This window comes from Ptychodera flava, chromosome 7 (assembly GCF_041260155.1).
Source record: "Ptychodera flava strain L36383 chromosome 7, AS_Pfla_20210202, whole genome shotgun sequence".
In the NCBI taxonomy this organism is placed as follows: domain Eukaryota; kingdom Metazoa; phylum Hemichordata; class Enteropneusta; family Ptychoderidae; genus Ptychodera; species Ptychodera flava.
This window is the reverse complement of record NC_091934.1, coordinates 1567137-1592348: the sequence shown is the minus strand read 5'-3', so window position 1 is coordinate 1592348 and position 25212 is coordinate 1567137. Positions and strand designations below refer to the sequence as shown.

General features: G+C 36.4%; 1 protein-coding gene across 1 annotated transcript in view; it reads right to left on the bottom strand.

Moving 5' to 3' along the window:
* The window catches only part of LOC139137842 (agrin-like), a 246189-nt gene that overhangs the window by 42079 nt on the left and 178898 nt on the right, over window positions 1–25212 (bottom strand). The window contains exons 20-25 of the mRNA XM_070706137.1: window positions 22806–23035; window positions 19722–19859; window positions 18869–19121; window positions 14544–14655; window positions 13516–13632; window positions 10874–11060 (exon numbers count right to left, since the gene is read on the bottom strand). Of these exons, the coding sequence (XP_070562238.1) occupies window positions 10874–11060; window positions 13516–13632; window positions 14544–14655; window positions 18869–19121; window positions 19722–19859; window positions 22806–23035 (1037 nt within the window). The remainder of the gene's footprint in view (window positions 1–10873; window positions 11061–13515; window positions 13633–14543; window positions 14656–18868; window positions 19122–19721; window positions 19860–22805; window positions 23036–25212) is intronic.

The following is a 25212-nucleotide window of genomic DNA, read 5'->3' as shown; positions in this document are numbered from 1 at the left end:
TCAAGGTCAAAGGTCATAAGGTCACGTGACATTTTGAAAAAAAAATTGTAATGCTAATTAATCCCTATATGCCAAAAGTCAGACCTCTAGCTCTATTCGCTTGCCCAGAATTAGATGTGTGCATAATTAATGAGGTAAAGCGTGTGTTGTCATAAGATCTCCCACCCTACTAAATATAAAGGACATAGCACTTGTGGTTATGTATTTATCGACATAAACGTATATTTCAGGTCAAAGGTCGTCGAGGTCACATGACATTTGGTCAAAACATTTCTATCCTATAGTTATCTCTATATACCAAAAATCAGACATCCAGCTCTATTGGCTTGCTCAGAATTAGATATACGCATAATTAATGAGGTACAGTATGTGGTGTCATAAGGTGTCCCATCATACCATATATGAAGGGTGCAGCACTTGTGGTTACTGAGTTATGGACAAATATGTATATTTGAGGTCAAAGGTCACCGAGGTCATGTGACATTTTGTCAAAAAAATTGTATTGATAAGTTATCCCTATATACCGCAAATCAGACCTCTAACTCTATTGACTCGCTCAAAATTAGATATGCACATAATTAATGAGGTACAATATGTGGCATCATAAGCTGTCCCATCATACCATATATGAAGGGTGCAGCACTTGTGGTTACTGAGTTATGGACAAATATGTATATTTCAGGTCAAAGGTCACCGAGGTCACGTGACATTTTGTCAAAAAATTGTATTGCCAAGTATCCCTATATCTGTATACCAAAAATCAGACCTCTAGCTCTATTGACTCGCTCAAAATTAGATATGTGCATAATTAATGAGGTACAATATGTGGCGTCATAAGCTGTCCCATCATACCATATATGAAGGGTGTAGCACTTGTGGTTACTGAATTATGGACAAATATGTATATTTGAGGTCAAAGGTCACCGAGGTCACGTGACATTTTGTCAAAAAAATTGTATTGCTAAGTTATCCCTATATACCAAAAATCAGACCTCTAGCTCTATGGGCTCGCTCAAAATTAGATATGTGCATAATTAATGAGGTACAATATGTGGCGTCATAAGCTCTCCCATCATACCATATGTGAAGAGTGTAGTACTTGTGGTTACTGAGTTATGGACAAATATATATATTTGAGGTCAAAGGTCACCAAGGTCACGTGACATTTTGTCAAAATATCTTAGATATCTGCATGAACGGATGGACTTACGGACGGACATGACCCAATCTATAAGCCCCCTGGACTTCATCCGTGGGGACTAAAAACTGTGTCACTGCATCCTTTTTGCAATATGAATACGATGAGAAACTAAATTTTTATTTTTCTTGGCCTTATACATGGGAGTCTATGGACTGCCTTATACATGGGAGTCTATGGACTGCCTTATACATGGTAGTCTATGGAGGTGAAAACTAAAAAGTCCTCTAACACGGCCAAATTTGATCGCATTGTGAAACAAATCGATGTGCATCTGTATGGGGTAGGGTACTATCCTTGTGCAAAGTTTGAAAGAAATTGACCTGGGCATGTCTGAGATATCTGCGTGAACGGACGGACGGACGGACGGACGCACGCACACACGCACGGACATGACCAAACCTATAAGTCCCCCCGGACGGTGTCCGTGGGGACTAAAAATGAGACATCGAAGTTCCCGTTACAGCATCACTAGGAAAATACCACGTTTTTTCAGTACGTTTATCAGGGTTCTCTGACCCTGCTCACCCCCGGTACCAAAATAGAAGTGTCCCACTCTGATGTCATATCCGCCATTGTTTACAGTATTTTCATTCACGCACGCAATCAGGGTTTTCATTCTCTTCACATGCATTTTCATTTGATTAAAAGCAATTAACGCTTCATCTGTTAAGAGTTTTTACCACTGACTAAAACAATTTTCATTGCTGTGTCGCTGTTTTCACAAGATACTGACTGTTTGATCTTGGAAAATTGAGTCGCTTTTACGTGCAGCCAACGCATGCCGCATGCTGGTGCGGTGACAGACAGTTCACTATGCTATGCCATGCCACGCTGTTGATCGGCAGCATACATGATGTCTTCATTCCAAGTTTGCTTTTTATTTAAAGATGTGGGTCAAACAGAAATTTCATCAAATTGCCACTTCTGTATCTAGGGATTGTGTAATCAGTTTGATTTGAAAATATTTCGTCAATTAAGAGCGGAAATCATCGCTGACTTTTGCTGTCTTTTGGCTATGATTGTATATCAATTTTTTCTGTCTTTTACATACAATCGCCGCCGGTAACATGATCAAGGGTGGGACGTGTGAAATTGTTCTGTTGTTGACATTATTCATACAAATTGAAAGGAGTAAACATAGGGCCAAAGTCCCTGAAGCTACTATAGACATGGATACAAAATTAAGTATTTCCTGACTGTATGAAATTATCTCACTAAGGTCATCCTAGGGACCTGTAAACCAAATATTAAAGCTGTCTGACCAGCGGTTTTGAAAAAACAAGCAACCCAACAGTTGACAGAGCCCTGCTGTGTTATGTAGAGAATAACTTTTTGTGACACATGTATTGATGAAGAAGATGGATATCTTTGATAGCTCATTTCAGGATGGCCTTACCAAAAATGGCAAAATTAGCTGCAAAAATACAAAATTGATGATTTCATCATAATGTCAATATATTACATTAAGATAAAGCCTAGGAACCTGTATACCGAATATCAAAGCTATCAGATGAGTAACTTTTGAGAAACAAATGTTTTGACCAAAAATGGCAAAACATTGACCAAAAAATACAAAAATTGAAGATTTCATCAAATTTCAATATATCACACTTAGACAAGCCCTAGGAACCTGTATAACAAATATCAAAGGCATCAGACAAGTAGTTTTTGAGAAAGACATTTTTTGACTGAAAATGGCAAAAATTGCACCAAAAATACAAAATTGCAGATTTCATCATATATTCAATATATCATATTTAGTTCATCTGTAGGAACCTGTTTACCAAATATCAAAGCTGTCAGACAAGCGGTTTTAAAGAAACAAAATTTTGACCAAAAATGACAAAAAAATTCCTTAAAAATACAGATTTGCATATTTCATCACAATTTGAACAAATCTAAGTTAGGGTATCCCTAGAGACCTGTATACCAAATATCAAATCTGTCTGACCAGCGGTTATGAAGAAGAAGATTATTTACCAACCAGATATGAACTGAAAATGCTCACGTGTTTCATACAGTTATGTGTAAATTTGAACCTTTGCCGCATGTTTGCAACTTCAATGAAAGTATTATGATCAACATAATGAACAATAATCACCGCCGATTAATTCTCAAAGGTCATGAAGTATACAAATATGTAATTAGCTGAAATAAAAATATTAAAGTTCTTTGACTGCTGTCATTGTATCACCATTTTATATAGCAAGTGTAATTACCGTTGGCCAAGTCCTTCAAGCCATATATGCCGAGCTGTGAAAGCTCATTAGATATGCAAATTGTAAATTAGCTGACATGAAAATGTGAAATGACTTTCGATATTGTTTTAACCAGGTATAATCATCAATGTTGTCATGTTTTGCCAACTTTGATCAAGTAAATCCAGTATATATCCCTAATAAGCAAAGTTCATTAAATATGTAAATTAGGAATTGACTTAAGTAAAAATGCTTAATGATTGTCAATAATGTTGTATCATGGTATCTGCAATATATGTAGCAAGTTATGTCAACTTTGGTCAAGTCAATTCAGATATATATCTCTAATTAGGAAAGTTCATTAAACATGCAAATTAGGAATTGGCTGAAGAGAAAATGCTTAATGACTTTCAATAATATTGTATTACAGTGTCTGAAATGTACATAGCAAGTAACATCAATTTTGATCAAGTCAATTCATATGAATATCCCTAAGTAAGAAAAGTCATTTAATATGCAAATAAGGAATTGGCTGAAGTAAAATGTCTTTTGACTTTCAATAATGTTATATCACAGTATCTTTGATGTATATAGCAAGTTTCAATGACTAAAATCAAGTTAAATTGCATTGCTAAGTTATCCCTATATACCAAAAATCAGACCTCTAGCTCTATTGGCTGGCTCAGAATTAGATATGTGCATAATTAATGAGGTACAGGATGTGATGTCATAAGGTCTCCCATCATACCAAATATGGGTGTAGCACTTGTGGTTACTAAGTTATGGCCATATATGTATATTTGAGGTCAAAGGTCATCGGGGTCACATGACATTTCGTCAAAAAAATGGTATTGCTAAGTTATCCCTATATACCAAAAATCAGACCTCTAGCTCTATTGGCTGGCTCAGAATTAGATATGCGCATAATTAATGAGGTACAGGATGTGATGTCATAAGGTCTCCCATCATACTTAATATGAAGGGTGTAGCACTTGTGGTTACTGAGTTATGGCCATATATGTATATTTGAGGTCAAAGGTCATCGAGATCACATGACATTTTGTCAAAAAATTTGTATTGCTAAGTTATCCCTATATACCAAAAATCAGACCTCCAGCTCTATTGGCTAGCTCAGAATTAGAAATGCACATAATAAATGAGTTGCAGGAAGATGCCAAGGTCAAAGGTCAAGTGGAATCCCCAAAATTGTGGAGAGCAATTTGGTCCCCTGCTGGCCATTGTCCAATAGACGCTGGCTGTCTTGGACTTTAACATAGGCCAGAATAAGCCATTGCCATAGCTTAGCTGCATAGGTATAGGGGAGGTCAAAGGTCATAGAAAAATCGGAAAAATAATACTTTAAAATCTTCTTCTCAAATTGGCAATACCTGTGACTTTGATATTTGGCATGAAGGAGCAAGGCTATATTAGGTCTAACCAGGATTAGGTTGGTAGCGGGTCGAGTTGACTGGGGTCGAGTTGGTTAGGGGTCGAGATGTCCAGAAACTATGGTCATCATGCTTCCCATAGACTACCATGTATCACAAAAATTAAAACTGTGATAACTTCATTAATATGCAAGCCACGCCCACCAAAACCTTTTCAGTTCTAGCCATTTGAATTCTGAAGATGTCTACCAAATTTGACTGAAATACGTTCAGCCGTTTTTGAGATAATGGGGATACAGACACACGGACACACACACAGACACACAGACACACAGACATGGCTAAACCATATGCTCACGTGTGTGAACACGTGAGCAAAAAATGCCTTTCTTGGCGCTAATTTGCATATTTTCAACAATATCAAAAAATTAAAAAAATAGTTTCTCAAAATCATATTGTTCATCTACACAATAAATATCAAATCAGTAAGTACTGCGGTTCTCAAGATATTTGAGTGGACGGACGCCTCACAAACGGACATACATACATACATACATTGCATATATACAGACTGACGCCGGACGAATACCCATCCAAATAGCTTCTATAGACTATAGTCTATAATAGCTAAAAACTAATGACAATGAACCAGATATGAACTGAAAATGCTCACGTGTTTCATTATATATTGCATTTATGTGCAAGTTTGAACCTTTGCTACATGCTTTGCTACATTTAAAGTGTTATGATCAACACAATGAATTTCACCACAGATCAATTCTAAAGGTCATTAAGTATTCAAATATGTAATTAGCTGAAATAAAAATAATTAATTTCTTTGAGTACTGTCATTGTATCACAATATAGCACGTGTAATTACCTTTGGTCAAGTCCTTCAAGCTCTATATGCCAAACCGTGAAAGCTTGTTAGCTATTTATGCAAATTAGAATTAGCTGACATGAAAATGCAAAATGACTTTCAATACTGTTATAACCTGGTATAATGATCAATGTACACAGCATGTTTCGCCAAATTTTATCAAGTAAATGCCAGTATATATCCCTAATTTGGAAGGTTCATTAAATATGCATATTGGGAATTGGCTGAAAAAAATGTCAAATGACTTTCAATAATCTTGTATCATAGTATCTTTAATGTATCATAGTATCTTTAATGTACATAGCAAGTTTTGCCAACTTTGGTCAAGTCAAAACAGATAAATATCGCTAATAAATGCGGGATATCGGACCGCAGGCGGGCGAAGATTGCATTATAAGCGCGCCAACCCAAACTCACTGCATGGACATCACATTTACGAAATCGAAGTCCAAAGTCAACTACCTCATTGTTAGAATAAGAGAGGTTTTCCATCACACGGGAGCATACCACCACAAATTTTGCACAGATGGCGTTGCACTGGCATTGAAAAAGGGTGCATGGGAGCATGGGAACGCGGGCAGTTTCCCTCGCTATGGGTAGGAAACGCATTGAGCAAGACACACTTCCGGGTTCGCAAAAAAACGAGGATCCCATTTACGGGGCGCTCAAATATAACTATTTGCTGTGATACATAGCAGAGGCGTATATGTTTGTGATGCTGAGAATAACATCAGTAAATAAATGACGGGTTTTAAAAGTTGACGTTTTTTGCGATGAAACAGACTTCTGAAGGTAGCTCGCTTGGGGAACACGTCATCCCGGCCGCTGTCCGCTTTGACCCCAGTAATTCACACTGGTTTTGGTCGGCCCCAGGTACCCAAGTCACTTCGACCCCGTCACACTTTTGCCTACATGTCCACGGAGACGATTCAACATGTTCCACAACAAAGCCAAGACAAAAATTGAAAATATCAATAAAATGGCTTCACAAAGGCTGAAATACACGATACTCGATGAAGTATGACGTTTATGAAATGAAATCAAAATTGACAACACAAGTGTTTGTCTCGGGTAATACCACTTGAAGTTGAACTATTCTACAGACTGTTTTTTCCATACAGTGCAGTATTTGTCAGTGACAAATAATCTTTGCAATACATTTTTTTGCGATGAGCTGGAAATTTGATTAATATCGAGTTAATGTACATAAATATTCCGTTATTTACTGGGACACGTTTATTTTCTCGATCCGCTATCTGCGGACTACGTGCTGAAGTACATTGACTGTTCATGTCAACGATCGTTTCTCCCTCTGCAGAGTTTCTGTATCCCGTTCAACAACGCTGTACCTCGATCACACGATAGTGACGCTATGTAGCTGTGCAGTATTGAAACTTGTCATAAAATGGCCACCTCGTCTAACAGTAACACGTATTGTCGGGATTATCGTACGGAAAAAAGACTGCAAAAGTAAGACTTATGAATCTTCATCAGAATTGAACACATCATGATTGTACACGAGTATCAACCGTGAATGCACGTTGAGCTCGGCAGTTACACAAGCATGGTACGCTACATGCATAGCCCTACGAGTATGGCGACAGTGTCCGGCTTTGGCTACGCCGCCTACCGGAGGTGGGAGGCGGCGTAGCCAAAGCCGGACACTCTCGTCATACTCGTAGGGCTAGCTACATGCACTGCCGCGATGCCGATCGTATGCATTCCAAGGCCTATCCCGGAATTTGTTTCACAAACAACCTCAAAGGAGAGCAAACATACTTCTATGGACAATGACGAACACGTTTCTTGGCGAAGCAAATTCAAAACAGTGCAGAAGTACATGAAGTAGGTCATGGCCTTGGACTCTGTGCACGAACCTGATTGGACACTTCAATACCTTTGACCCAAAGTTATTATTCATCAGCACTTCCATGCCATGAGGCATGAGGCATGAGGCTAGGTAGAGAACGTATGTACTCATTTCTGGCGATCGAGCAGCGAGGGAAACAATCAATTACCAAGGATAAAGCTAATTTGCTAAACGATATTTTATCTTGAATAGTGAGTTGAATGAGTAATAAAATATCATATTTTTAATGTTCAATACGAGGTTGAAACACGGAGGGACCGTGGCCTGGTTGAAACCAGTGCTATCCAGCTGTAGCCAACCTGGACAAGCACATTTCACAGCGCCCTCAAACAGTCGATTGTTTTCACTTGTCATACGCGGCGTAACAGAAAAATTAAAACTTTCATAACTTCATTAATATCCAAGCCACGCCTACCAAAACCTTTTCAGTTCTAGCCATTTGAATTCTGAAGATGTCTACCAAATTTGACTGAAATACGTTCAGCCGTTTTTGAGAAAATGGACCAACAGACAGACAGACAGACAGACAGACAGACAGACAGACAGACACACAGACAGACAGACAGACAGACAGACAGACATCGCTGCGACATATGCTCACGTGTTCACACGTGAGCAAAAAACACAGAAGCTACAAATAATCTGTCTTCCTTTCGTGTGATCGTACAGAAGTTGACCAGTCCGTGCCATTGTGAACATTTTGCCGCTGAACCTCATAGCATCGCGGGTAACAATGATAGCGTCGGGTGAGATCGAAAGCATCGCGGGCTTGAACGATAGTGACGCGGGCCTCGACACTTTTTTGGGCTGGGGAGAACCCTGTTAAAGCCTCGTATATGTATACAAATATCTTCTGCAAAACTTATAATAAAATTATATAACCCGTCTTCAAAATGAGATCGCTCTCCGAAACGTCACAATATCTAAGCTCTTGAACTATGACGGATGGTCGCTATGCTTGAATCATCGCAAAGCAAAAATTCAACATGTCCGCCAAGACCAGTCTAAACCATATGGAAGGCGTATGACATAACAGTATAGCGCCACGTACGGTGAGTATTTAGAGAAAAATAAAAATCAAAAAGCTACAAAAAACTAAGCGAAAGAAAGCTAGAATTATTAATAGCTGAATGCAATATGATATTTGTGCAACGCAAAATAAAAAATAAATAAATAAACAAACAAGAAATGCCCATGAAACCTGTCCGAGCTGAGCGATGACGTCATAAGCGTGTCACTATGCATTCTGGGTAATGAAGGTAAAATTTGTGTATAGCATGTTCTATGATAGTAATACGAGAGAAAGAAAGAAAGAAAGAAAGAAAGGAAGAAGGAAAGTGAGCAAAACCTAACAGTTCCAGAGCTGGTCTCTGGAACTAACTAATCAACAGGATGTTGCAAAACATTTTTTGCATACTATCCTAACACCTAAAAGATTATCACTGGTACCATATTTCATAAAGTTTGATGCAGTATTTACAACACTATGAGACCAACATCTGTATCAAGTTTCATCAAATTTGACGTTGTATTTGTGGATATATCACTCCAATTAGGAAAGTTCATTACTTATGCAATTACAAATTAATTAAAATGGCACTGATAAATGTCTTTTTCAATGTTAAAGCAATGTGGGCTTAACATCTGTACAAAGTTTCATGAAATTTGATGCAGTATTTCTTGACATATCAGCCTAATTACCAAACTTCAATAATTGACATGATACTGCTACATGACGTGAAATAAATTGACGAGCATATGTATGAAATAGGTCAATGTCCTTGTACCAACTTTGAATGATACTGGTGGAAATATGTCCGAGTTATGGCTCTGTACATGAGAAAATTGTAACAAAATTGCTGCCACGCCACGACATACATATGTATAACATAAGTCAAGGTCCTTGTACCAACTTCGAATAAATTCGCTTGATACATTCTGAGTTATGGTTCTGGACATGAAAAAATCGTAAAAACATGGCCACATGGCGGCCATATTGGATCATATCACAAAACAAATCGATGTGCATATGTAAGACATAAGTCAATGTCCTTGTACTAAGTTTGAATAAAATCGGTGAATAAAATCGGTTGAGACATGCCGGATTTTGGCTAAGGACATGAAAAAATTGTAACAAAATGGCCGTCAAAAAGGCAGTCACATATAACAATAACTCAACAGCATTGCTTTGGTACAGAAAAGGACACTGTAATATTGAATTACGTCATCATTTCTTACTTTTGAGGACTCTAATGTACACAAACAATGTTTTACTTGAAGGGACAAAGTCAGCCATTTTTCAGAATTTTGTTTGATACTAGACACTATTTATGTTGTTTAACATGTTTAAAGATACTGAATGAATGGGTGATCATGCATATATTTCATCCCGGTTCTTGACACGATATATGAAACCATCGTGAGAAAGTTAAATGGTCTGTACTATTAATTCGGCTGTTCACCACTGAGCATCCGCTTGTGAAAACACAGAGTGACACGTCATGCATAGGATTATATGGCTCTAGATCAAGAATGTAGTGTTACAGTTTCAGGATTCCCTACTATCCAATGCTGTTTGCTAAAGTTACATTTTGATGATCAGCTTTTCATGCATAAATTGAAAACCGATCCTCTTCTTTGATATACCATTCTTTGCTGCAAAAGAGCACATTTTTGGTAATGGAAGCTGTAACAGTCAAGGAGCCGAAGACAGTAGTACAGAGACTGGCTGAATTGGCAGACTTTGTCTCTTTCAGATAGAGCATGCCTCAGGGGCAGAAATTCAGACTCTCAACATTTTACAATTTTTTTCTGATCTACCACTTATTGGGGGCTTATTTTAACGCTCTTGAGTTAACATAGGGATGGTAGCAGTTTTGAATTTCAAATATTGGTAGATCTTGGGTAATTTATTTCTCTAGATACATACATATATATAGATGTATGTATGTACGTTTATGTTTCTCTATCTGACGTGTGTGGAGTGGCTGTGGTGTGTGTTGTTTAACTGAGAGTATGTAGCTGATTAAATGTAAACAAGTCTACATCCAGCCCTGCTGTGTTTACGTTGTAAAATCGCTGATACACCTTGGCAAATTGAGTTTTGAAGCTTGAAGAATTTTGATTTTAAATATACACAGGGAGGGCAAGAATGGTTTTATTCATTTTTCAACTGATGAGGAGAGATATCCTAATCAAACTGGAATGGACAGGACTGATTGAGTCTTTTTCAGAAGTTTGATGGAATTCTTTTCACTGGCAGCAAAGTCATATTACACCACGTTAATTTAAACTATACACCAAGAATTGCCTAAATTACCATAATAAATATCTTACCTCCTTCACAAGTGTCACCGACAAATCCTGCCTTACATTTGCAGCTAAACAATTCTAATTCTGGCACACACATTCCCTCATTCTGACATGGTCTGGTGTTGCATATATGACCATCAAAGTTTGTGATTTCAACTCCTTGAAGTGCTCCCTCCATTAAGTCTTCAATTTCCTCACCAGCAACAACAAACTACAATACAAAATGGATTTTATTGTTAGTTTGGAAGGAAACTGAAAAACAATACACAGAGTATTAAGACATTAATAAGTACAGCATTGAAGTGGCTCGTTTGTCAAATGATACAAAACCCAATTCACCCTTGATTTTTGTTGGTGCAGATTTTTTGTTTCATGGTAGTTTGTGGATGATATAACTGTTAGTGGAACAAGATTGTAGTTTGTGGATGATATAACTGTTAGTGGAACAAGATTGTAGTTTGTGGATGATATAACTGTTCGTGGAACAAGATTGTAGTTTGTAGATGATATAACTGTTAGTGGAACAAGATTGTAGTTTGTGGATGATATAACTGTTAGTGGAACAAGATTGTAGTTTGTAGATGATATAACTGTTAGTGGAACAAGATTGTAGTTTGTGGATGATATAACTGTTGGTGGAACAAGATTGTAGTTTGTGGATCATATAACTGTTGGTGGAACAAGATTGTAGTTTGTGGATAAATAACTGTTAGTGGAAAAAGATTTTAGTTTGTGGATGATATAACTGTTAGTGGAACAAGATTGTAGTTTGTGGATGATTTAACTGTTGGTGGAACAAGATTGTAGTTTGTGGATGATATAATTGTTAGTGGAACAAGATTGTAGTTTGTAGACGACATAACTGTTGGTGGAACAAGGCTGTAGTTTGTGGATGATATAACTGTTGGTGGAATGAGATTGTAGTTTGTGGATGATTTAACTGTTGGTGGAACAAGATTGTAGTTTGTGGATCATACTGTTAGTGGAACAAGATTGTAGTTTGTAGATGATATAACTGTTAGTGAAACAAGATTGTAGTTTGTGGATCATATAACTGTTAGTGGAACAAGATTGTAGTTTGTGGATCATATAACTGTTAGTGGAACAAGATTGTAGTTTGTGGATCATATAACTGTTAGTGGAACAAGATTGTACTTTGTGGATCATATAACTGTCAGTGGAACAAGATTGTAGTTTGTGGATGATATAACTGTTGGTGGAACAAGATTGTAGTTTGTAGATCATATAACTTGGTGGAACAAGATTGTAGTTTGTGGATGATATAACTTTTAGTGGAACAAGATTGTAGTTTGTGGATCATATAACTGGTAGTGGAACAAGATTGTAGTTTGTGGATGATATGTCTTTTGGTGGAACAAGATTGTAGTTTGTGGATGATATGTCTGTTGGTGGAACAAGATTGTAGTATGTGGATCATATAACTGTTAGTGAAACAAGATTGTAATTTGTAGATGATATAACTGTTAGTCGAACAAGATTGTAGTATATGGATGACATAACTGTTAGTGGAACAAGATTGTAGTTTGTGGATGATATAACTGTTGGTGGAACAAGATTGTAGTATGTGGATCATATAACTGTTAGGGGAACAAGATTGTAGTTTGTGGATGATTTAACAGTTGGTGGAACAAGATTGTACTTTGTAGATGATATAACTGTTGGTGGAACAAGATCGTAGTTTGTAGATGATATAACTGTTGGTGGAACAAGATTGTAGTTTGTGGATGATATAACTGTTGGTGGAACAAGATTGTAGTTTGTGGATGATATAACTGTTAGTGGAACAAGATTGTAGTTTGTGGATGATATAACTGTTAGTGGAACAAGATTGTAGTTTGTAGATGATATAACTGTTAGTGGAACAAGATTGTAGTTTGTAGATGACATAACTGTTAGTGAAACAAGATTGTAATTTGTAGATGATATAACTGTTAGTCGAACAAGATTGTAGTATATGGATGACATAACTGTTAGTGGAACAAGATTGTAGTTTGTGGATGATATAACTGTTGGTGGAACAAGATTGTAGTATGTGGATCATATAACTGTTAGGGGAACAAGATTGTAGTTTGTGGATGATTTAACAGTTGGTGGAACAAGATTGTACTTTGTAGATGATATAACTGTTGGTGGAACAAGATCGTAGTTTGTAGATGATATAACTGTTGGTGGAACAAGATTGTAGTTTGTGGATGATATAACTGTTGGTGGAACAAGATTGTAGTTTGTGGATGATATAACTGTTAGTGGAACAAGATTGTAGTTTGTGGATGATATAACTGTTAGTGGAACAAGATTGTAGTTTGTAGATGATATAACTGTTAGTGGAACAAGATTGTAGTTTGTAGATGACATAACTGTTAGTGGAACAAGATTGTAGTTTGTGGATGATATAACTGTTGGTGGAACAAGATTGTAGTTTGTGGATGATTTAACTGTTAGGGGAACAAGATTGTAGTTTGTGGATGATATAACTGTTAGTGGGACAAGATTGTAGTTTGTAGATGACATAACTGTCATCTACAGTTATGTAGTTTGTGGATATTACAACTGTTAGCGGGACAAGGATGTAGTTTCTTACATTAAATGTACCCTCAACATGTGTACATGTGCATATTTTGATTAAATTTTGAAACATTTTTCACCTTTTGAATAGCTCCTACTAATCCATTTGTTATGCCAGCTTTTCTTGCAAATTTAGCATAATCATCAGAACCACCAAGCCATAGACTCTCTTTAAGATTCAGTTGTCCAAGACTTCCCTGTTAAAATATAATATTAGCAAAAGCATCCTATTAATATTCAATTATAATGTACAAATAAAATTAAAACAATAGGAATAATGTGCACATGTAACTTAAGTAATGAAAGCATGTATGAACCTAGACTGGCCACCAGTTGCCTGGCTTTTCTTGGCAGCCGAGTTACTGGCTGGCAAAGCGTCTGCTGCACCTTGCAAACGCCTTCTAGTGATACAAGCAGTCTGGCTGTTTGTTGACATAAGCGCAAGTTACGTATGCAAATGACAGCTAAGGACCTAAAACCTCCAAAAATGATTGGTTTATCACAAGAAGTAATCTTGATTTATAGCCGATAGTTATCTTAACTTGATAAGGAAGCTTTTCTTGTCTTGATGTGATTAGAGATGATTTTGGGAATGCAAACATGATCAGGAAACAATGCATTGTCAATGACATAGTCCCCACAAAATATAAATTCTGTCACTGTAATACATTGAAAGTGCATAAATCCAATAGTCCCATTTTCGTGACTGTCTATCCTGGTACTTCTGTTGGCATGTTGTCTGAAATGAACATTTTTGTTAAAGGAATATGTAAAATCAACTTGTATTTTGATGGATTTTGAACCTGGATCTGCTGTAACATGGACCACGGACACACGGATGCATGGATACATGGATGCACGGACGGACGGAAACCAATCTAATAGTCCCCCGGACTAAGTCTGCGGGGACTAATTAAAGCCCAACACGTACGGACATAACACCCTTATACAGTGCAGTGGTAAATGGGCTGACATGTTATGTGCATGCAGAGTTTTCTGTCTGACCAGGTCTATGGTCCGACTAAATCTCTGCTTGCCTGTCATGCATATTTATAAGCCTTATGTCATTATGAATCAAAATCACTTGAAATACTAAATGAATAATGACCTGAGACTGTCCTGTGACTGGTGGCAGATCATCAATTTTCATTTCACCATCTCGACTAGTTCTCATCACGGTCACTGAGTGCCACTTATCAAGGGACACACGGTCTTCACTCCTGTTGAAGAAGAATGACAAAATATCCATCAGCTTAGTTCCAAGTATGAAATAGTGTAACTTAAAGACAAATTGAAAAGGCAAAAAAAACCAAAGATAATGGCATTTTGACACTGAATAGGTTCTGCATAACACTACACTTAACACGATTGGAACTATTTTGGGATAATTGGATTTTTATATTTTTCAAATTTCTCAAAAGTGTTAGGTGCCGTATAGCTGAATGTTGCAATATTACAAATTACTCATAAAAACAAGTGTGTAATGTAAAAAGAAAAGCAGATGAGATTACATCTATAGATTAAATCGACATTACTTCATCATCCAATTATCCCAAATTAGTTCCAATCGTGTTACTTATTGTTTCCATGGATCAATTCCGTCAAGGTTAGTTGAAATCTTGCACAACCAAATATGAACTTGCAATGCTCCTGTATTTTAGTAGATGTTGCAGTTGTTTGTAAACAGACATTTTTCTTTGACATTATTACTTTTGACCTTTTTAATCTAACAATTCTCTGGTGGTTAATAAGCTCAACATTGTCTAAAAGCCTAGATATGGGGGTACACTTTGGTAAGCACAGTGTCACCATTGTTTACATAACTATCACATAACAGGTAATCTGCATAACCTTTCAAAAATCGGTTTTCCCTTTGTTTTGTCCGATACTTCAAAATATCTGACTCAAACATGCTGGAATACAAGCTGTCACAGTGCTCTTCCAAAGTGTGTCTCAGATTTTTTATATCTTGCTTATTTTTTTGAGTTACAATTTTAAAGAAATTAACTAGGTTTAAATTCACTGCTCTGGAAGTTTTTCTGGCATAAACATTGTTTAAGAAGGTTTAAAAACATTCTGAGACAAATTTTGGAAGATCCTTAGGACAGCTTGCACTCACACAATTTTCAGTCGCATATCTCAAAGCATTGAAATGCTGCCCCATAACACGGATTTACTTAACCCGCACTATATGGCCTGAACGTGATTCAATGCACAACAAAAATAGAACAACTCTTCATGCAACATTGTATCTCATTACCACAAAGCATCATGTCATATGTTCTGTACAGACAATGACTCTACAGAGGCAAAAAACTCATAAATCGATCATGTCTACGATGTTGGTAACACAATACAGGTAATGAATTATGTTGCATGTTATCTGGACAGAGTTTACAGGTGATGATTTAAACTCTGTCAGGGGTGGCATTTGCGATTTTGAGGTCCTGCTGGACTTTGACCATCATCTGCATTTTGTTGACACTTTGAATACACTACATCCGCAGTAAGAAAGTATTTTCTTTGGACATGAAGTCATTAGGCTGCTCAAAGAATATATGCAAGTCCTGCATCATCATGGCATTGAAAGAACTTATGCTACGGCAGGTACAGGTCAGCTTAGTGGTGTTTATATTGAAGCACCCACGATATAGTTTTTAGTCAATAGAGCATGTGCATTGAAGAAAAATTCCCCTAAGTTCTACAGAAAAGACCATCCAACTCACTTCAGATACCGACTGCTGCGTACTTCAAAGTGATGTACGTATGCATTTTTGATACATTTTACACAAATAAAAACCAACTTGTATAAAATCATACACAAGTTTTGAAATTGTAACAGAAACACTGTATGGGTCATTTAAGGTCATCAGAAGCAACGATCCCAAATACATTCATAATAAAATTCAAAATTTAAAAGTATCCCAACAAAAGTAACATATTTGCTTAGGAATGTGAAAAGTGCCTAAGAAACATATGTCAATCTAATCTGACCGACAAATCAAGAGTTTTGGCTATAAGCTAATTTCATCTTTAATACCTCATTTGCATATTTTTGACAGAAGAACTTTCAATCGAACAAATTCACTTCTAAACCCTAAAGCCTAAAGCCTATGCTTTCCATCTTGCATTGCCACTGATTCAGATTTATGTATGGAATGGGATTCAGAAAATTGCATTGTGTTGTATCGGATTCAGATTCAGATTCGTTTTTGGATCAAGAAACTTTCACATCGAATAGTCAAAATTCTATCACAATAAAAATTGACATGCATATGTGTACTAGTGTGTATTACCTTTGGGTAAAGACTGAAAGAAATTAGTGCAGGAATATTTGAGTTACAGCTCCCGAAATGCAAAAAAATTTTATGTGCACGTTTGAGTTATAGTATATTGTCTTTGTGCTAAGTTTAAATGAAATTGATTCATACTAAAGCTGCGTAATGCCCACAGACATGAAACAAAATGGCCGCATTGCAGCCCTATTGGATTGTATTCCGAAACAATTTGACGTGCAAATGTCCGCCACAGTGTATTAACCTTGTACCAAGTTTCAAAGAAATCAGTCTACTGTCTGAGATATCACAGTGGACGCACGCCAATCAATCTACAAGTCCCCATCCCATTTTGTTGGTTTGGGCGGGGATTAATAACCTAACAGCGAACGTCAAAATGAACCGGAGACCAACTTTGATAAGCCCCTATCAATTTCCCTCGTAATCTTCCAATATCCCTTGGAAAACACCGAGGTACTTTGGTTATTGTTGCCCATAAACAGGCCAATAAACATACAAGGCGCCTGCTGTGTTACTGCCATTTGATCTCCCTTCTATTTCTGGATCCCTTTCCGGAAGAAACCATTTTGAAGCCCAAAGTGGTTGACAAGAAATGAAATAAAGCATGCGATTTTAAGACCTTTAATTGTAATAATAATTTCAAACTCGATTTTTCACAGAACTTGTTTTGCATTGTTATGTGCGTCGATCCTGTTATCGTGAAGTATTTCCCGTATGCAGTCATGTCACACGACATACTTTACCCAAATTGAATAGTAAATTCCATGAGCTTGCAAGGTAAACAACTGTCAGTGTGAGAGCTCATAAAATTAGAAACATTCACATGGAACGACTGAGATACAGCCAGTTAGTATATCTAGTGAAAGACAATGTTGTTGTATTGAGTGAGGCCCTGATTTGACTCTCGGCGGCCGGTGAACTTCTACTCGTGGAAATGCCCAGTTCAACGGTATTTCATTATGACATCGTTCACAGTGCTGAGCAATGCATTTCTGTGTCGATACTGGTTTGGGAAACGCCTGTCAACCATTTTTCTATGATGCTCTTTCTTGCCTAAAATTCCATTGCAAGGCAAATCGATGTCGACAGAAAAAAAAATATGCTCACGATTTTATGAACTGGCATACCTTGATTACATCAGGGTCTCTCTATACAGGCCCTAATGCAGTGCACATACTGATTGACAACCATAGATAAGACAGCAAAACTCAGCCGAAATTTCCAAGATTAACTGACACAGTGTTTTATATCGCTGTTTTTAATCAAACTGATTACACAATCTCTGGATACAGGAATGGTATTTTGGTGAAATTTCAGCATCAAAAAAATCCCAAAACTTGACATGAGGACGTCATGTGCCGATCAACAGCATAGTACACGTGTGAACTGGCATTTATTGACTCATGGACTGTAGAGTGTAGAGAAACTGTCTATGATTGACTGCACGGAAAAGCAGTCTGCATCTTGTGAAAACAACAACATAGCAGTGAAAATTGTAATAGTCACCAGTAAAACTCTTCACAGATGAAAGGATAATTGCTTCAAACTAATAAACTTCATGTTCAGAGGATGAAAATTAACATCGCTGTGGTCCGTGAGTGAAAATAAACAATGGCGGACGTAACTGTGTAATGAACTATACTATTAAGGTGACGGGGGTGGGCAGGGTCAAAAGATCAAGAAAGTACTGGGAAAACGTGTCATTTTCCTAACGATCCTGTCTCGGGATATCCAGCGTCCCATTGTTTTGTAATATATAACAAGTATGCCATGAGCTTCGTTGAATACACTGATATCAAACAGCCATAGCTGTAAACTGGCGCAAAATGGTTTGATCCATGCAGAAGCTTGCATAGGGAGATCGAATGGAGATAGCACAGCAGGCGCAGTGTATGTTTACTGACCAAAGTACCTCGGTGTTTTCAAAGGGGTATTGGAAGATTGCCAGGGAAATTGATAGAGGCTTATCAAAGTTGATCTCCGGTTCATTTTGACGTTCGCTGTAAAGCATCTCGGTGTGACAATGTCTGCCAAATTATTACTTCACAAAGAGCATAAATAAGATGTCCAGTGCATATGATGTGTGTTTGGGAACGGGACACATTGTTAAAAGGATTATATACGTAAATTGTCATACCTGATTTCAGCAGGACCTGAACCAAGATCATAACGAAACTCAAGGTATCCATCGACTAGATTCAGTGAAATAAAATCTCCCTTGCCATCAGTCAATTGTCCATTGTAAAAGACCATGCCATTTCTTGTCTTGGTGAGGAACACAACTGAGATTTTGATTCTCTTCCCAAACTGACCATTCAAGCCAGGTCTTTCAATGAATGACTCACCACTGAATTCTGGGATGTAGATCTCATCAACAGGTGGTGGGATATCTGTCAAACAAAATAGCAATTCATGAGTATCTATAAAACAAATTAAAATTTTTGTGCAATCAAATCAAGCAAAGGCAAAAAGATACCATCACCCTATCAGAATCAATATTCCAAATTAAGGTAGAATTCGCCTTGGGGACAGATGTTCTGACTCAAAAACTTTCACAATTTTGTTCTGATCTATCACTTGTGGGCACATCCCCCTCTCAAGCTCATCCCCCTGCCGATGCTGCAGTGACTTTGAGGTCAATGCAACACTAGCCTGTAAATATTTCTTTTTCGCCTATTGATCAAAAATTTAATGAAAACCCTGCTACCTTTAGGCAACAGACCTTGTTGCTTGACATGAAACTTCCATTATCTTCTTTGAAAACTGTCTGCTTTTGTTTGGATTATCATATGTACTAAAATAATATCGCTCTAAGATTGACAAAACTTTATCAATGTTGTTCGGAGATTCTTTTATCTTCATTAAATGAAGAAGAATTAGTAAATTGCATAGCAATCCCCTTCTGTATTAAGATGATGGAATATTTAGGGGAAAAATTATGATAAAGTTATGATATCCTGTTGTGTTTAAATGTTGTAAATAAATCTTACCCATGTCGCACATTTCTCCTTTTTTACCCAGGGGACAAAGACACATGTACCCTCCTTTAACTAATCCTTTACATGTAGAACCAGCAGCACACATATGACCCTCACACGGATCAATGAACACGTCAGCACAAAGTGGACCTATTTTTATTATTAAAAAAAAAAATTTAACAAATAAATGAAAAGGTCCTTCCAGAAATCATCTTAAAAAAGTTCTTCACTGTTTGTTTACACCATGGAATAATTTCATTTGAGAAGAACTTCTTTGACAATTTGGTTATGCAATAATATAAGGTTATTTACAAAATAAATTGACTTTATGTACACATATATTGTAAATTAGAGGTATTGTTTAAAGACACATAGCATTGAAGATAACACCATAGCAAATGACATATGATATGGTGACATAAATCTCTATATTTTATGAATAATCTTATCATTATATACCTTTTATAGACAAATTTCCTGACAAAGTTGGGAAAAAAGTATCAATACACCCTGTTCATACAACAGTTCATCACGTGATGATATACAGACAAGTTAAACATCTAGCAAAGTGAAGAGATCATAGTTCAGTAGAATTATTTCATATAAATCCAGTTTTTGATGGATCTTTATTCACTGTATGACTTAGTGATTTTGACATGTATATTCTATTTTATTAAAATCATGAGAATGTGTGAGATTTTCATGGCGTACATAAAATGGCTGAGAGGCTGAGAGGTCTATGGTCAAATAAATAGCCTCAAGCCCTCAAATAACACCCAAAGTTATTAGATACAGTATCCACTGATGACAAAATTTGCAGTATGATGAAACTCCGAGCGTATGATAAGGGTGACCCTTTTATTTTTTTTGTTTCTCATCTCCAGAGGAATACTTGGGAGGGCGGGCGGTCGCAACAAAAAAAACAAGTACCAAAAAAAACCTGTATTTGTTTCAGTTCAATGTTCTGTCCCTTCAGTCTCTACAATTTTTAAGTGCAAAAAAGGGATATTTGTTTCAGTTCAATGTTCTGTCCATTCAGTCACTTCAATTTCTGGTCTTTCAGTTCAGTGTTCTGTGCTCTCTGTCCTTTCAGTCTGAGTTGCTGCAATCTCACAATTTGATGATGGTGGTGCTGTTGCTAGGATGATCGCCTCAGAGGCGGCCAAAATAAAAAAGTTTTTTTTTATTTTCATGTCGGAGCTGAAATTTACGGTGGGTCGGGAGATTAGAAACACAAAAATAAAAAATAGTGACACCATCACTGTTCGCTCCCATATAGTTATCAAAACAAGTCAACAATTGTATGAAACATGGACATACATATACAGACAGACTGACATACTAGTTTCTTTTCCTTTTCTACTTCTGTGATAATATTTAAGACAATCAATCTGCAAGGCAGTTTATGTATTGACAAATATGTTATCTTTTACAAGCACACAGTAAACTGTTCTTGATTTTTCATTTACAATATTTGACATAGACTGAAATACATGACATGCAACCAATGTTTACACTTTGCCTATACACAAGATACATGGAGAAATTTCAACATACAATCATCAACTCAGAAACCCTACAGGAAAAAGTAAACATTGTTTTCTTCCAGAACAGCTGGTACATCCACATCTGGAACAACTTACAAACTTAACCAATTACACAAGGATGATGACACAAGAGATAAAGTAAAACTGTGATGAACTTGACTATTCCTTTCAAATCCTTACCTAACTTGACATCTTAAACTAAAATACACTGCATGGTTAATTGTGCACAAAAATACATCGGGGTGGACCATTTGATAAGGGATGGCGTCTGGAAGATCGATGAGACCTGTACATTATCTTTTTTATCCGATCCATTGTACATTCTTTTTTCCCCACTCTCTCACCTTTTCTTTTTGTCAAACCTTCTCTGGCTGCATTTTTTTTTTGGCATTTGTTAGGAATTTTTTCAAAATCTGCCAGGATTTTTTTGCCGCATTTCAACACCAAATACAGTTTACCATATCAAATGCTTACTACTAAATCACCACATTATATACTCTTAGTTCCAGTAGGTATAAAATTACCAAAAAAAATCTTAAAAATACAAAATGAAAGATATCCCAGTAAAACTGAAAGTTTCGCAAAGTTGCCCCAAAAATTCAAAATTCCGGATTTCAACTTAATTTCAATATATCTTATTAACAAAAACCCTAAGGACCTGTTTACTAAATATCAAAGCAATCAGACTGGTAAATTTTGAGAAACAAATTTTTTGACCAAAAATGAGAAAAATTGCCCCCAAAATACAAAATTGCAGATTTCATCCTAATTTTAAATATATCTAATCAACATCAACCCTAGGAACCTGTACACTAGATATCAAAGCTACCAGATCAGAAGTTTTTGGAGAAAAATTTTTTGACCAAAAAAGGCAAAAATTGCCCCCAAAATAAAAAAAATTGCCAGTTTCAACATACCTTAATACATTATATTGAGATTAATCTTAGATACCTGTATACCAAATACATGTATCAAAGCTATCAAATCAGGAAATTGCCCCAAAATTACAAATATGACAATATCAATACAATTTGTACAAGCATGACTGAAGTCATTCTGAGGAACATGAATATTAAGTTTCATAGCATTCAGACGAGCGACTTCAGAAAACAAGATTTTTTGACTAAAAACGGAAAAAATACCCTAAAAATACAAACATGCAAATTTCATCCCAATTTTTGCACACATAATTTAGAATACCTAAAGAAATCTGCATAATAAGTTTCAACCAAATCTGACCAATGCTTACTGAGTTTTAGCCATTTGTCGGATTTTTCCTTTTTTCCCCCTCATTTGCATATTTTTGGCACTGACATGTTCATTTGAACAAATTCACATCTCCACCCCTAGGTGCACCTGTACACCAAATACTAGGACAGTAGGTGCTACGGTTTAGGAGTTTTTGATTCGGACGGACTAACAGACATACATACATACTTGCATACATACACACAGACACCATTTTTCCACCTTATACGAATACCTCCCATTTGCATATATACATATGCATATATGGGAGCGTAAAAATGTCGCCCTAATGATCACTTACCTAAGTATGGTTCAATGCAAATGCACTTAAAACTCTCAGCATCTGATGCAATACAAGTAGCTCCATTCTGACATGGTCTTGTTTTACATGGATTTTCACCACACTCACCAACCTGTCTACCATACAATACATCAGGTCCAGGAAAGTTCAAACTGTAACTTATTCCATTGACACGTAGTGATTTCAAACAACCATTAAAACCACCATTGACGCCCACTCTTCGATATACTCTGTAAGTGTTAAAAAGGATGTTAGTTATAACTCACATTACATGAAAGGCATGCATAGTCACCTTTCCTTTGTGCCATAAACTCGCCAAATATTGACGTGAATCATGAAGTGTTTTCTATTGTTTTCTGAATATATTTGATTGATGCTCTTAGATTACTTATTGAAGCCATTGAATACATTTGGAAAAGCTCTTTCAAAATGCTGTTGAATGTCCATTGATAGCATACATTCAATGTCAACTTGGTTTATCTTGATAGTTTTATGTTGACATACAACAAGCTGTTCATCAAATCTTTCAACATACAAACATTCAACATACAAACTATTGTGTTATGTAGAAAATAACTTTTTGTGACACGTGTTACTGAAGGAGGAAATCTTTGATAGCCCACTTCAGGTTGGCCTGATCGAAATGGCAAAAGTAGCTGCAAAAATACATACTGTAATTAAAGATTTTACCATAATTTAAACATATTTAATTAAAATCATCTGCAGGAACATGTCTACCAAATATCAAATCTATCAGAAAAGAAGTTTTTGAGAAACAAATTTTTTGACAAAAAATGGCAAAAATTGCCCCCAAAATACAAAATTACCGATTTCAATAGATCATATTAAGATAAACCCTAGGAACCTGCTTACTAAATATCAAAGCAATCAGACAAGTAATTGTCTCAGAAACACCTTTTTACCAAAAATGAGAAAAATTGCCCCAAAAATACAAAATTGCAGATTTCATCCTAATTTCAATCTATCATATTTACACAAACCCTTGGAACCTGTACATTAAATAGCAGAGCTATCAGATCAGTAGTTTTTAGAGAAAAAAATTCTTGACCAAAAATAGCAGAAAATTGCCAAAAAAATAAAAAATTGTTGATTTCAACCTAATTTCAATGTATCATATGAAGATTTAACCCTAGGAACCTGTCTTCCAAATATAAAAGCAATCAGACAAGTAATTTTTGAGAAAAAAGAATTTTGACCAAAAATGAGAAAAATTGCCCAAAAAATATAAAATTGCTGATTTCATCAGAATTTGAATACATCAGATTTTGATCAACCTAAGGAACCTGCATACCAAATATCAAAGCTATCAGATCACTAGCTTTTGGATAAAAAAATTTTAGACCAAATATTGGGAAAATTGCCCCAAATTACAAATATGAAAATTTCAATTCACTTTGTATAACATGTGATTTCAGAGAAAAAGTTTTTCTGACTAAAAACCAAAAAATTAGCCCCAAAAATAGAAACATGCAAATTTCATTCCAATTTTTACAAAACTAATTGAGAATACCTAAAGGAACCTGCATGCCAAGTTTCAACCCAATCTGACCGACGGTTACAGAGTTTTAGCAATTTGCAGGCTTTTTCCTTTTTTCCTCCTCATTTGCATATTTTTGACACTGACAAGTTCATTTGAACAAATTCATATCTCCATCCCTAGGTGCACCTGCACACCAAATACTAAGACAGTAGGTGTTGCAGTTTAGTTTTTGATGTGGACGGACATACATACATACATACATACATACATACATACATACATACATACATGCATACAGACATACAGACATGCAAATGGGATGCAAATGACTGATTCAGCTGGAACGATAACCTCGCATTGGTATACCAAATGTGAGCTAAAAATCGGTGTGCATTTATATATGATATTAGAATTAATATGTGTACCAACTTTCAATCACTGAGAAATTTACATGAATGGACACACGGTCGTCAAATATAGGAAACAAAAAGGCCGCCACGCGGATCAAAACTAAAATCAATGTGCATATGCATAATACATGGAGTAATCCGTGTATCCAGTTTGAATGGCGTTGCTGCCAACATCACTGAGAAATTCACGCAATGTACACGCTGACATCAAATACAGGAAACAAAATGGCTGCCAAGCGCCCATATCGGATCGGATCACAAAACAAATTGATGTCCATATGTATGACATAGGTAACAATCCTTTTACCAAGATTGAATGAAATCACTTCAGGCAACTCTGAGATATCTGCGTGAATATATGGATGCACAGATGGACACATGCATGGACACACGGACATGACCAAACCTATAAGTCCCCCCAGACCGTGTCCGTGGGGACCAGAAAATAAATGACAACATGAATAAAAATCAAAGTGAGACTTGAGTGGACACCGTG